Genomic DNA, 15,429 nt, shown 5'->3' with positions numbered 1-15,429 from the left:
ACGGACCATTTTGTTATTCTAAAAAGTGCTTACAAATGGAAGGAAGGGAGGAAAAGAAAAGATGGAAGGTCACAAGAAATACAAACATCAGCTTGAAGATGTTCCCACTGACCCAAACTGGGACAATTTGTGTACTAAAATAATTAGGTATAATGATAAGATTACAAGTCATTAAAAAAGTAGGAATTTGTGAATTCACAATGATGGATGTATAAACAGCAAGGGAGAAGGGAAGGCTCCTTCCTACAGTGGTGCTGGAGTTGGGAAATCAGCATTTGCAATCACGGTAGACACTGGATCAGGCAAGAACCAGCAGTGAGTGCTGTCCCGAGGGACCATTTCGCCGAGGAGCAGGATATGTGTGAGGCCTTAAAGTGTCTCCACACTGGGACCTTATTTGTTGCAAGGAAGTGGGGAACTCATTACTTATATACTGGAGAAATCAGGAAGCACTTTGACTAGTTGATTGACAGTAATATCACTTAGGAGGGACAGGTGGACATTGTGAGAGGCATCCTCCATCACCTATGTATTTTACCCACCAAGATGCATCAGGAAACAGGAGAAAAACACAAAATGAGGATCATCCTATTAAAAACAAAAGTCAGCCAATCTGAACAATCAGTCCTTGAAGACAGTTAAAGGTGAAAGAGTTATGATAGCAAAATGCAATACTTGGTCACAGAACAGACTGGATCCTGTGTTGGGAGACGAAGGACATCTATAGAGGATATCAGTCAACTGACTAAACTGGAATATTAACAGCGGATCAAATGGAGTATAAATTCATGAAATTCTTAACTCTTCTCTGATTATATTCCTATTCTTAGAGATAAATGACTATAATATATTTAGGTTATGTTCAATTGCTTTAGAAACAATTAAGTATGTATATGTGTGTGCCTATATGTGTGTGCGTTAAGAAGACTGCAATGTGTATCACAGTGAAAAATCCTGATACATAAAATGTTATGAACACACAATCTTCTTAAGACAATTTCCTAAAAGTAAATTTACTGGATTAGATCATAAGGACATCTTGATGTTCTGCTTAATTAACAAGTTACCATCAGGGTATATAAATTTCATTTCTACCCACACAGCTTATGAATATGTACAGATCTGCTAGACCCTTCCAATGAACTTTATCATAAAAAGTATGAGTTTGATTCAAAGGCTCTCCATATCTTATCTTGTACATTTCAAAATTATTAGCAAACAGCTGGGGGTATGTAGCTTAGTGGTAGAAGTGTGTGCTTAGCACATGTTATGCCCTGGGTTCCGTCCCCAGTATGTATGCATGCATGTGCCCACACATGCACACACACACACATACCACACAATTATTAATGAGACTTTGGACTCTGCCTGGAGACTCTGGAGATGCCAGGTTTCTTGATGGCTATCTGGAAGAAGGACGTTTCCCCCTAGCCTCTTGTTTTACTCCTCCCCGAGTTTTTCAGAGAACAGACGAGCTGGGGTGAGTAAAAATCTTCACCAACAGGTAAGGCCTGACAAGTCAGTATGCATTGTGATCAATCAGAAGGGACGGGGACTGATCCAGGGTGAGAGTGTGACAGCCTGGGAGGAGGACCTTCCAGGGTCCAGGATTATGATACCAGACTTCAGTCCAGCTGCCGGGGCCTCCTGCCTCTCACGGTCACCTCTCCTCTCTTCCCTGTCTTCTCATGCATCCAAGGCTGTGCTCTCTCTGTCTGATGCCCAGCCTCTGTGCTTATTTTCCCATCCTGTTTCATCCCCTGATTTAATTTTTTCTCTCTTATTCTTCCTCCTGATCCTCGCAGCTCCATGCTGTTTTCTCTCAACTTTAGCTATGCAACGAGGAGCATGTCTGTTAGTTTTCTAGTACCTAAACTTTATAGCCTGATAATTATGTCTAGGTTGATGGTGCTAGAAGCAGAAGCTCCAAGCTTGCTTTTCTCTGGTTTCATTTTTCAAATGGGATGGAGTGCTGGTTCTTGCCCCAGGGCAGTCTTCACAACAACCCCATAAATTTTACAGTCCAAAGAATCACTTTTACGGACAAAAAAGCCTTGAGGTTCGAAGAAGTGAAGGAAACTGCTCAACAGCACACAGAACACAAGTGGCAAAGCCAAGACTTGAGTTCGGGCATCTTCCCACCAAACTCGAACCACCGAGGTAAGGCACAAAGGCTCTGCAAAATGCTAAGAAGTCTTGCTTCTGCATCTGAGGTCAGAAAGGAGGAGTGACAGGCACAAGTTGGAGCACACAGAGCCTCGGGGCCTCTGACAGAACGATTGACCGTCTTGAGTTTCACCTAAAACTCTTTGGAACCTGTGACCTCATTTACCAAGGACTGCACAGTGACCACTGTGACCAACCAGAAGCTAAGATGCAGAGTCCCCAAGAAGACGTGCTGAGCAAAGGCAGCCCTGAGCAGATGAGCAGGGAAGTTGAGAGACTTAAGTTCTGTAGCAAAGCCTTCCTTGAGCTCCCAGAGTCGAGTAAATCCGTGTTGCACGTGCTTCTCATGCTCTGTGTTTTCCTTTGATAGAGACTCTCTTGCCCAGGACTTAAGTTCCTAGAACAGGGATTGATTCCATCTTCCCTGCTTTATCCAAAGCCCCTGACACAGTGACTGGCACACCAAAGGGCTCAACAAACACAATTTTAAATGAAGCTATGAATGATTTTGTATTGTGCTTTCTGCTAGGGGTTCTATGCTGCACTTTGACTCATTTGGGTATTGCTCAAAAGAACAGATCAGGGACCCATCCCCAGAGATTCTGAGTTGAGTAGGACTCGAGACCAGGGCTTAGGACTTGGGAACTCCACTGCCCCAATGGATCCCTTCGACTGGCCTGAGAGAAAGATGGAGTGAGAAATTAATCTCCCAGCTTGACAGGTTAGGAAACTGAGTTGAGAGAGGGAGAGAGATACAGATGGAGAGAGATCAAGTCTTTACTGGCTGGCTTACATCACTGAGCAACTAGTGGCAAAACTTTCTGGTTCCTGGCTCTCCTCTCTACAATATTGGATTCCAGGTGCCTCTTGCCAATGGCACAATGGTGTATGTGTGTGAATCTGGGTGTGTAGGTGAGTGCTTTGGAGAGGGTTGTAAATTGGGAGGAGGAAGGAGGGATAAGAAGAGTGATGGGTGGGATACGACCAATCTCATAATTATCCTGCAAAATCAACCTTACAGCCCTGCTCTGTGACTCAAGGTGCCATTTCATCATCAATCTGCCAACAGTTTATAGGGACAGCTCCCTGGACGGTCACGAGGTTCTGATGTCTTTCCTGCACACCAGAGGGCTGGAATTCCCGAGAGTCTTCTATGCTCCTCTGACCTGAACCTCACCCAGATCACAGGGGCCTCTTTGAGCTCTGCAGAAGCCCTGCCTGGGTCCCCTCAGGGAGGGATTCCTGCCATTCCTGGGATCAGAGAGAATGTCCAGCCCCTGCCCCTCATTCCTCCCCACCCCTTGGTGGTGCTCCTTTGCCCTCCCTCGTGACTGGGCCTCCTCCCTGTTCTGGCTCCAAGGCCAATTTCATCACTTTGCTGTTGACCGCCTTTGCAGGAATCTGGGATGACTTAAATCAAGCGAGGCTGACACCGGCCTTCAGCAGACACTTCCTCCCCGAGCACAGCTTGGTTTTAACCTTGCTTTTTCAGTGAGAGCCCCTCCTATTGGCTGTCCCTAGCAAGTGGGAATCAGTCATGACCGCTTTCCGGTACGGTGAGGAGTGGCCCATGGGGAAGGAAGTGACGGCTGCCAGCCCAGTACTCACTAGACGGGGAGCTCATGAGTGTTTGGCCATCTTCCCCGTGCTGACATCTAGCTCCATAACTCACAGCTCTCCCTAGTCCCTAAGGATGGCGTCTCCTCTTCCTAATCCCTGGATTTCCTTTTTCCAGGACGGAGCCCCAGGCTCAGGGACTCCTGAGACACCCATGTCCGGAACATGGCAGCAACCGCCACTTTGGCCTCGTTTACTTTAATGAGAACATAATCCAAAGCATGCGTGAGACAGTCACGGGCCCAGCTTTCGCAAGCACAGGCTCATGGAAGTCACATTATATGGAGATTGTTCTGCCCGAGAACAGATGCACACATGAACACGAAGAACGAGAAAAGCCTGGCAGAAGACCGAGGTGTGATTGATTAGAGGATGATCAGCCAGGGCGGACCAAGCGGGGTGGACAGAGGTGGGAGAAGACCCTCCTCCCATTCCCATGCTCTTCCCCTGCGGCCTTCTGGGCCATCGTAGGGTTGGGGGCACCAGCTTTCAGAAGTGTCTTCGGAATTAGCGAACCACAGGCAGGGGAATGGGAAGGGAACTCACGTCACAGAGTCACTTCTACTGCGTTACCAAGGCTAAGGTTAAGTGACCCACCAGCCAGTCAGTGGTTCCCAGATGTCCAGGATCTGGAGCAAGATCCAGAAATAACGTAAAGTGTCTGCAGAGACCCGCTCGGGGAGGTCCCAGCTTGGAGGCCACTCGGTCCCAGCAACTTGTCACCTCTTTCAGTTCAGGAAACCTCCCTCCGCTCCTGATGCCGCAGGGGCATTCAGCAAAGGGCCTGATGACCCTTCGAGGGCCTGTGTCCTGAGTTAATTCTTACCCTCTGCTGCTTTAATCATGAGCTTATTTTTAAGAAAAAAAAGAAGATTAATAACTTCAAATATGGTTTAAATCTGGTTTATTATTAGATCTCTCTGTGGCTAGGGAGTTTATGCCCCGAGTTTATAAAGGCTTCAGGCAGTGGAGACACAATTAGCACACAGAGGCCTGAGGCTTAAGCTGCCCAGAAGGAACTGGTGGGGGTGAGCAGGGACAGTAAGATACAGCCCTGCTTCCCCCCCTACTTCACAGCCTGAGAATAAGGGCTATGATGTTGTTCCCTTAAAATTAAAAGGGCTCTGGGTTGTGTGGATGGGAGGGGTTATTTTCCCTGCTGCAGCTAACTGTCTTCAAACGCTGCCTGAATCTCCATGGCCCGCTGCAATAAGGCTGTGGTCCTCATATGTGTCTTGCAGAAACACCCTTGAAATTAAAACTGCCACCATGCTGGAAGCCGAGGAGTGCCTCGGCATGACACCTCCAGGTTGCTGGGAATGGCAGGGGAAGCATGTGTTAGGAGAGGCCTCGGGAGTCCTCTAGGTTTCTAGAAGGCAGAAATGGCTTCTGTTGCAGGTGCACAGTTTTTCTCTTTTCCTTCCTCTTATTCTGTTGACTTCAAGATCAAAAACACGAGGAGATGGACTTAGGAGAGGACACTGGAGAAGAAAATCTGTTTCTTTCTTTTTCTTTTTTTAATTGTTTATTTATTTATTATGTGGTGCTGAGGATCAAACCCAGGGTCTCATGCGTGTGAGGCAAGTGCTCTACCACTGAGCTACAACCCCAGTCCCAGGAAAAGCTGTTTCTTTGATGTGGAAACCTTAGTAAAGGCCCCCAGGGGACCCAACAGGGCTGATCTGGGAATCATAAAAAAGCAAACACCTAAACGCCCTCCCAGAGCATAGCTTTGATATAACCTTGCTCTTTGACTCAGTAGCTGCCTCCCTTGTCCGAGGCCTCAAGGACCCAAGCTGTGACAAAGGAAGGTCCCAGTCCCTGTCATAAAGAAGCCAGCCTCATGGATTATCTAGTGAAGGACAGCCAGCCTCCACGCTTCCCGTGGCCATTGTGCCCAAATTACAGGCAGTAGGCTTGGGGGGAAATCAAACTGCCCTTGAAGGCCAGTGATGCAAGAGCAGACTGATGCAGTGGGGGACCACTGGAGCTCTGGAGGGGCCTCTGTCCCGGTGGTGCATTTGTGGCAATCTCCTACCCAACCTTGGAAGGACGGCCCCAGAGGAGGAAGGCCTTGTGTTTGAGCCTTTCTTCCCACAGAGCCACGTAGAAGGTTTGCTTGGAGGTGCCCGTCTTGGCACATCTCTGGGGGCTGATCTTGCCTCACCACCTCTGGGATGGAAACCCCGGACCTGCTCACCAATGGCTAACTGTGGCTGCTCAAGCCGGCTTTCCTCTGGCTGGCCAAAAAATGCGCAGTTGATCCACTCTTCCGCCTTTCTGCGACTGCATTCTTCCATCCAAGCCGGCGAGGGTGGGTGGTGGTTCGAGGAATTGAATAAAAGGCCTTTCTTCGGGCACTTCAACGGCCATATTTTGATGATTATCTTCAGCAGAGTTCAGAGTGGGTTTTCAAAACAGCCATTTGGGTCAGGAAAAATAAGGCTTTCAGAGTCTTCTGGAGAGCCCATGCTATCTTTAAAGTTGCAGCACAGCTGTAGTTTAAGGTTGGAGAAGGCTGCAATTAAGGCTGCAGAGTGGTTTTCATTAGTACCCTGCGCCACCGCCTCCTTCCACAGGTTTCCTTTGCGGGTGATCTGTGTTCCCGTGGGAATCCTCGGCCCCTCTCAGCTTCAAACAAGCTGGGCCTCTCCTTCAGATCCCAGTGCTCCGCGCCTGGTCCTCCTCGGCCTCCGTGGTCCTGCCATCTCTTTCCTCCCGCTCACCTCCCTGTTGGTCCCCACCCTTAAGCTCCTCTGTTCCTGAACTCACATCTGCTACCCTGGGGCAGGTGGCTCCTCTTCCAGTCCCTGTCACCTGCGTCTGAATGCTTCCTCTGCTGCCTTCCACTGTGGTTTTGGCCATCACAGAGCTTGGGGGTAAGTCCCCCCTTTATCGGACACCCTCCTCATCCACGATGACTGCCCCCTCTCTCTCTTGCCCTTGGTTTTTCTCACTGGGACGCTGCTGCAATTTGGGTTGCACAATTTTTCATCAGATGGAATTTATCTCCGCTGCAGGCATTTCATATCCTGGTCACCATGACAACCCCCAATTCCCACCCCCATTTCTAAGTAACCCCTCGAGGGTGGCGTTGCCTCTTCTGGAGAAGAGAACTGGGCTTTTCACTCATTCAGGAGTCACCCCATGACATCCACACTGGTGACCAGGGTGGGGACAGCCCCTTCTCCACTTCCTGGAGCCACAGATTCAGTGAGATGAGAGGCTGGAAGTCCCCAATTCGCCTGATCCCTGTCATCCCCTTTGGTACTTAAAATCCCACGTGCTACTTTTCACCATTTGAGGTCCACACTGTGTGTCCTGTGGCACTCAGTGTTCCCTTTCTGAGCTTCCTGTTTGTTCCTTGGGTCTAAGGCAGTGGGAGTACCCTCCACTTCCCAGAGCAGCTGTGAAAATTCAGTAAGACGCTGAATGAAGAGCAGCTGGCACACAGTGAATGCTTGATCAAGGATTATACAGATTATACAGGGCGCAGTGGTGCACACCTGTAATCCCAGCAGTTTCAGGAGGCTGAGGCATGAGGATTGCAAGTTCAAAGTCAGCCTCAGCAGCCTAGGAAGACCCTAAACAACTTACCAAGACCCTGTCTCAAAATAAAAAAGGGCTAGGATGTGGCTCAGTGTTAAGCACCCCTGGCTTCAATTCCTCAGACCAAAAAAAAAAAAAAAAAAAGGATTGTGTGGCTTTTATTAGGGTTGTTTTTCTATCCTACTGAACTGTCATCCTGTCATCTACGGTCAAATCCCAATCCCCATCACTCAGGATAAATTCCAGCTTCAAAGAAATGCATTTTTTCAAGACATGTCCTATGGAAGAGTAATTCCAAAATATTCTTTGTGATAAAGGGGTTCTTTGGCCAAGGAAGTTGGGAAAATGCTGTGCACTGTATCACCATTAGAGAGTCACATGAGCATAGCAAACGTTTTGAAAAGTTCTGCCAAAAAAAAAAAAAGCCTATTTAAATCTGTATTTCAGTCCAATATTTCTCAGTCTTATTCAACCACAGCACTTCCTGCCCATCTTAAAAATATATAGTTATATATGTGTGTGTATATTTTATATATATAATGTTATATGTTATACATATTATATATAATATACATGCACATTATATATAATATATGTGCGTATTATATATAATATTCATACATATTATATATGTGCACATATATGTATGTATGTATAGAACCCGCACACACACATATATACCTGTTAATTCTATGGGACTGTTATTCAGAGATACGCCTCCTTTGAAGAACACCATTCTAGAAAATGGCATCACTGGACCGGATGATTTCTTCATCCTTTTTCCTGCCATCAACTTGCTTGGAGGCAACATTTATGTTGGAACTCAAGCCTCCATGACCTGGAACCTCTATGCTGGCCGCAGCTCAGCCTGCCCACTCTGGGGCACAAAGCTTATTGCTGTTCCCCTGTGTGGTCTTGGGCTCCTGTTCTGCACCCCTCAACTGTTTTTCCTCGTCCCACCTGCACTGAACCCTTACCCCCTTACCTTCACCCACCTTGAACCCCGAGAGCAGCCTTAGCCCTGGATCCTGCAGCCCTCTCTCTTGACCAGGGCATAAGTCAGTGCTCAGCCTATTTCCTCTGCACTGTGGTGGCTTTTCCCCACCCAGCCCAGTGGAAGCATGTCAGAGAGTGGCATGGACTTGGCTCCAACCAAGTCCTGCCACCAAGAGCCTGACTTCCAACTCCTCAGTTCCTTCTCTCTGTCCATGTCATTCTCCAAAGATGAGCTCACCTCCTTCAGTTGCAAAATGATGAAGACCATTAGGTCCCAACCCTTTACCTTTCCCCAGCTGCCTCTAGATGCCTACCTCCCACACCCAGCATAGGGAGGGATGTGGAAAGACACCTCTCTGGATTGGGTCTCAGTAGCTCAAATAGCTGCCCTCTGGCTCAGCAACCCTCTTTAGGAGCTTTTCTTAAGAGAGTAATTAGAAGAGGAGGAAAAGGCAAGAAGTGTGTGGAGAAGATCGATACATGCTGTGATAAACACGAGGAATGTGAATGGCCCCAGTGTTTCTCCGCAGGCAGTTAGAGTTGCACTACGGAATGTTATTCAGTGATCTACAGATGAATCTATGTTTATTGCCTGGAAAAGATATTTATGTGCTTTTGTTGATTTTTTGGTACTGGGTTATTGAACCCAGAAGTGCTTTACCTCTGAGCTACATCCCTGCCCTTTGTACGTTTTATTTTGAGACAGGGTCTCACTAAGTTGAGGAAGTTGGCCCTGAACTTGAGATCTTCCTGGCCTCAACCCCAGAGTTGATGGAATTACAGGTGTGCCCCACTGCACCTGGCATTTTACTGATTTTTAAAAAACGTATTTTGATAGTAGGAAAGGAAAAGGGGGGTTTGGACATGTTAAGCACTGGCTCTGCCACTAAGCTACACCTCTGGCCCTTTCTGTTTATGTTATCTATTTATTTTTGGTACTGGGGATTGAACTCAGGGGCACTCGACCATTGAGCCACATCCCCAGCCCTATTTTGTATTTTATTTAGAGACAGGGTCTCACTGAATTGCTTAGTGCCTCACTGTGGCTGAACTTGCAATCCTCCTGCCTCAGCCTCCGTCCGAGCCACTGGGATTATAGGCATGTGCCACCATGCCCGGCTAATTTTTAAAGTTCATATGACAGAATAAGATGGATGGCATTATCCTTCCTATGTACATGGGGGGAGTCCACGTGTAAATGCACACGGAAAGATCTCTGGAAGAATGTTCATCCATGTCTTGTCATTTATTGTCTCTGAGGAGTGGGATTACATGTGAGGGCTATATTTTTCCCTTTTCTGAATTTTTTGATTTTTTTTTTTTAAGTAACAAGTACCATATAGAGATTACATACAGTCAGGAATGCAAACCTCTTGTTTTCTGTACCATTTCTCCCTTCCTTGTGTCCCCACATGGAGAACCTTTCCTCTTCCCTCCTCCCACGCCCCAGCTCTTTCCCCTTCTCTTCTGTCCCTCTGCTTTCAAAGGGGCACAGGCCATCCCCACCTTGAAAGTCCCTTTCTGCCTGGCCTGCTTTCCATTCTGCCCACTCCTTCTTTGTTCCTGAAACCTCTTCCCTCAAACCCTAGGTCCCCTTCCCGCCCCCTCCCCCTTGGCAGCTGCCTTTCTGCGGAGCAGCTAACTGGACCCCGGCTGACTCTGCTGCTCACCCTGGTGGACGTTTCCTCCCCTGGAGCCGTCTCCTCTCACTTTCCATGGCATTGCCGTCCTACTTCTCTGCCTGTGTCCCTGACCACTCCTCTTGGCTCTGTCACAGGTACATTTTCTTCCTCCCCTTCTCTAACAGAGCAGATTTACCAGCATGGGCTAAAGTCTTGAGAGGATGTCTCTAGGGATGAGCAAACAGACCTCCTCCTGACACACCCTTCCAGGGCTTTCCACCACCCACAGGATGCAATTACAAGCCTTGAGTTGGCACTCGAGGCCACTCTGACCTATGGGTCTCAGCTTCTCTTGGCAAACCCTCAACTCCAGGCAAATCTCTCTACTGGCCACCACTAGACACACCTCCCTGGGGACCTAACGTCCAACTCTGGCCAACACAACTTCCTGCCTCTCCTGCCTGACCTGGTCCAAGGCTCCCTCACCCTTGGACTGAAGCCTTTTGGAAATGCTCACTTGCTCTCTGGGGCCTCCTGTTGAATCCTCTGTCCGTGTCGCTCATTCGTTCTTTTGTACCATCTACCTTGATTATTCAGCTCTAGTAGATGTGTGCATCCTGTCTCTGCCCACATCCCTGCCTCCCTTCCAGCTGGCCTGCCTCCTCCCCAAACGCAATTGCTTGGTACCTGTTGGCTGACTAAAAAGTGTGAGGTGGCATCCAGAATAACCAGGGGCTTCGCCAGGGTTCAGGTGGGGTGGGGGTATCTCATCTGAATGGTGAAGAATGTGTCTGCAGGTCTCCAGATGGAGAGGTTGAGGACACTGCTGGAAATGTGGGTCGTGAGCTAGAGAAGTATGTGTGGTGCCATCAGCCTATCCCCAGTGTCCAACGGATGAGCCCGGAGAGACTGCAGGGAAGGGGCTCAGCAAGAGCCTGGGAGTCTGTCTGGTGCCAGGGACACTGAGAAGCAGAGCAAGGAAGAGAGCCAGGAAGAGAACCGATAGCACCCTCCTCGGAGCCCTCTTATAACACTTAGCATTGAAAGTCTTGTTTGAATGCTTTGGGCACAAATCTGAAGCGTGTTAGTGAAGGGTAAGTGCCTTCAGAGAAAGGACAATGTCTGGACTCTTTGTACCTTTCCTGGCCATTAGACATCTGTAGACTTGCAAACCCTGGGGTCAGGCAGTTGATCTATAATCGTTAAACAGAGCATGTATCTTTATTGAAACCCATGTTAGGACCTGAGGGCACCATGGATGATTTTTGCTTCTAAGGACCTTGACCCAGTGGGGGGCTCAGATGTTACACTGAACAAATGTCACGATCACCCCAATTACCAGGGAAAAGGCAGAGATACCATGCTGACGAAACTCACACTGACACTGCCCTGTGAGGTCACCGAGTCTCCTTGGATGAGGAGGCCCAAGAAGTCCAGGGACTTTGTTGCAGTGATAAAGCTGGTCTGTAACAGGACTGGGCTGACCTCAGGGCTTCAGTCCTCCCAACATAAACACACACAAACACACACACACCCCACAGGTGGTGCACATATGAGTGGCACAGGCTGTCACGCCGGCCTGGCTGCCAATTCTAACACCTTTCCAGAACAGCTGCCTGTCCATGGAAACTGCCAAGCTATCTCCTAACGCCTGTGTTTCTTCCTCTTTCACAAATTAGCTCTGGGATGTGAGTCTTCTGTTATTAAAGTTACCCAACTAAATGGCAGGGTGACCATTTTTGTGGGGGGATGTTTGAGAGTTTGCAGCTGATCTCTAATATCTGAAATTTAAGGACTCTGCCCCCCCCCCCCCCCGAATCAGGCTGCTTGGTGGCTTTTTTCATTTTTGCAACATCAGATCCTTGCCTTCTGACCCAGGTCCTTCCTGGTGACCAGAGGTCTAGGAATGAGGACCAGGGAGGCAGATTTCTCCCAGGACATAGGGCTGCTGTTTTTGCAGCCCCCCTTTCTCCCTTTTATGTGGTACCACTCTCTGGGGGAGGGCCTGCTCCTCTCAAGTTTGGAGCAGCAGGGGGTGGCTCTGCCCTGGGCGAGGCAGGCAGGCGGCTGAGCACAAGGATCTCCGAGGCCCAGCCCGCAGCAGGCCCGCTTCTCATCATCCTCCACTGAGTTGCTTCCAATTCCCCAAATGCGGCTGGAACCCAGAGCTCCTGGGCCTGGGGACCACCCAAGAGGAGAAAGGGGCCCAGAGGGGGAACATGACAGGACTTGGGAAGACAGTCTGTGGCCTACTCTCTAATCAAACATCTTCACGGCAAACCCGACTGCTTCTTGGAGTCTGGGAGAGCTTTCCCATCAAGACCCTGTCATGGCCGGTGTGAAATGGTCCCACAAGTGGCTGTTAATGGCTCAGAAAAGCTGTGGGAAGCTCAGAGGTGAGCTTGTCATCAAGGGGCTGGTGGCAGCTGGGTATCCCTCAGGGTTATGTGTGAGAGGGGCCAGGTGCCAGCTTACATTAAAAGATGTGGCTGCCTGGGAGGCCTGGCTGGCTGGATGTCAGGCAAGAGGGGCCCGCTGGAGGGAACAGCCCGGCTGGCAGAGTGGGCCTTGGCGCTCAGCCTCCGGTGGGCTGTGCTGCTCCACAGGCATGTTTTCTTGTTTGGGTAAGTCCCTGCCACGCCCCTTTCCCCCTGAAACACCACATCACCATGTTTGTTTTGAGCAAGGGACCATGTCTTTGCCAACAGATGTAACTGGCAGATTGGCGGGAGCTCTGGAGCAGCCTGTGGAGCCAGCCTCCCTCAGGGAGAGGCCCTCTGGAAGGGGCCACTGCCCAGCTCTGAGGGGCACTTTGCTTTTTCCACTTGGGTGAGAAAAATCCTGGTTCTTCACACTCCACAGACCCCAAAGGCCAAATATTTGCTGTTTGCCTTGATGTTTCCATCTCAGGTAGAGGCTGTGAGGGAGGGAGGCGAGCTGGAAGCCCACCCTGGCCTTCCCAAGCAGCAGTGCCCCGTGGGGCCCTGGGATGCCACAGATCACCAAGGATTTCCAAAGAGCTGTCTTAAGGCCTCAGTGGCCAGGAGTCCGTTGGCACCTGCAGAGGCTGCTGGTTCAGAGCAGGGGAAGGAGGCGAGAGGGCAGGGCTGGGGCTTCATTCTGGGAGTCACAGCCTCCCCGTCAGCAGAAAGGAGGCCCCAGGAATCTGGTGACACATGTCAGCAGCTCCCCCCAGGAACCTCTTCCTAGATATTCATCCACACCAGCTCTTTTCTCCTCCATTCCACAGGCTTTGGGCTGGCCTGTCCTTCCCGCACTCTATTTTCTCTTACAGTGTTTGTCTGGAATGTTGGTGCAGCCAAAACCGCTCTGAGAATGTGCAGCATCTTACCACCCTGCAAGGTTCAGGGCAGCCTGTGGCCTATAGGATGTGGTAAGATGTGGCTAAGAGCTTCCCGGACCCTTCTGGTAACGCCTGTCCCTGGCCTGCTCCTGGGGGAAGGGAGAACTCCAGAGATGTGCCCCAAGGAGCTCAGTGGGTGAGGCTCCCTCTGCCTGCCAAAGGAACTCCCCAGGGTTGATTATAACTGGCTTGGCTCATCTCAGACAGTCCAAGACATGGTGTGGCCGTGAGGAAGCACAGGCAGAGGTGCCAGAGGCCAGATGGAAGGGAACAGCAGAGAAGCAGGGGTGTGCTCAGGACTGGAAGCCAGGAGCCCTGGGTTCTGGTCCCCTGACTAGCTGGCAGGTTTAAGCAAGTCTCTTCTCCACGGGGCCAGCCACAGACTTTGGGAGGCCCAGAGCAAATAAAAGTGAGAAGTTGCTTGTTAGAAAATCATGATGAATTTCAAGGCAGCATGAGCAGAGCAACAAACCAAGTGCACAGCCCCGTGTGACTGCCGAGGTTACACATCCATGAAGCCAGCTCTCCCTGTTGAGGCCTCAGTTTCCTCAACCCTACAATGTAGAGGCTGCATCAGTCAGAGCTTTGTCTGTGGAGCCCTTTCTTCAAATGAACCCTCAGACTTTTGCATCAAAGAGACAAATAGCTGCTCTGTTTGCAACAGACTTGTGAGGTCTGGGCCCCCCTCCACACCCCCATATCTTCCTTCACAACACCTGAAAGTATAGTTTAGAGCCCTGTGGTCTCTTGTGTCCTTGTGGGTGAGAAGGCGAGGTTCTCACTGCTAGAACCCAAGCATCGAAGGGCTCCTACCCAGAGACTATTGAAAGGCACTGGAGAGGGTCCTAAACCCCTGAAAAAGTTCTGCTCTGCAGCCTATCTCCAAAGACTGCTTCTTTCCCGGCCTCGAAATGAGTTTGAAGATCAGCATGCTCTTCCCAGGGCCTCAGAAAGGCCCAGAAAGGCCTCTTGGTTTCACCTCTGGTTCTTATTTCCATCCCACACTGGCCACAAGGACTGCCCTGAGGATGGCCCCTACCTGGGCTCAGTTCTGGCCCATGGGACTTCCCAGCTTCTTTGCACCAGGTCAGAGGGCGGGTCAGGCCAGACAGTGTTGAAGGCTGGCAGGAAGAGGGCCCAGCTGAAGGCTGTGTCTCTCTTGGGGTGGGGATCCTCGGCCTGGCAGCGGGCAGAAGGGTAGGTGGCGGCTGCAGGAGCCTCTGGGTGGGTACTCAGGATGGGAAGCTTCGTGCTAGAAGTTGGGCTGGTGACAGCCTTCTATGTTGACTGGCTAAAGGGATCGGAAACTTCTCTGGACTTTAAATTTGTTTTTGAGGGATAGGATAGGGCTTCAGATGGAGGAGGGGCGTGCGTGATCCCTCTTAAAACTTGACCCTTGCTCTTCAGGATTCGGTGCTGCCCCACCCCACCCCACCCCGCAGCACCCTGCACTACCTGTCGTGGGGTAACCAGAAAGGGAGGAGACCACCCTGCTCTCAGCCCTGCCTGCAGGAAAGGCGCCCCGCTTTGTTCTGGCCTGGGTCTGGGCTCCGGGAGGTCGGCGGGGTCTCTCCGCTTACCTTTCATGGTCCCGTGGGCGGGGGCCTCGCGAGGACCCCGTTGCAGGCGCTCGAGCTGCGGTGGACCGAGCGGGAAGCGGCGGGTCCTCCCCAGGAGGCAGCGATCGCCGCCCCTACGCGCAGCCCGCGGGAGTCATGCCGCAATGTGCCCCTGCAGAGGCGGCGGGCCGAGGGGAGGGTCCCGCGGGGTCGCAGCCTGGGGACGCCCCGCCGGGCGCCTAGCGCCGCGCCCCGCCGCCGAGCTGCCCGCCGGAGCCGGCGAGGTCTGCCGCCGCCCCTCGCCCCGCCGCCTCCTCCGGCCGCGCTCGCATCCCTCCCTCCGCCTCCTCCTGCTCGTCACTTCTTGGGCCCCGGCCCAGATCAACTTCCTTGGTATTTTCAAAACTGCCGCGGCCGGGCCTCTTTGTGCCGTCGCGGCTGCACTGGGGCGCACAGGGAGGGCTGTCGGTCGCAGTAGATTTCACCACTGGGACCGCCTGGTGGCTGAAGCGGGGACCCTGGGTTTCTTAGCGCTGCACGTTTTTCTTACCCATCT

General features: G+C 50.9%; 1 protein-coding gene across 1 annotated transcript in view; it reads right to left on the bottom strand.

Moving 5' to 3' along the window:
* Scara3 (scavenger receptor class A member 3) overlaps nt 1-15,141 on the bottom strand; it is a 34,329-nt gene extending 19,188 nt beyond the window's left edge. The window contains exon 1 of the mRNA XM_027927032.2: nt 14,895-15,141. Coding sequence (XP_027782833.2) covers nt 14,895-14,901 — 7 coding nt within the window. The 5' untranslated portion in view covers nt 14,902-15,141. The remainder of the gene's footprint in view (nt 1-14,894) is intronic.
* Nucleotides 15,142-15,429: the final 288 nt, after the last annotated feature.

The sequence above is a fragment of the Marmota flaviventris genome, chromosome 3, assembly GCF_047511675.1.
Source record: "Marmota flaviventris isolate mMarFla1 chromosome 3, mMarFla1.hap1, whole genome shotgun sequence".
NCBI lineage: Eukaryota > Metazoa > Chordata > Mammalia > Rodentia > Sciuridae > Marmota > Marmota flaviventris.
This window is presented reverse-complemented; position numbering and strand designations above follow the sequence as displayed.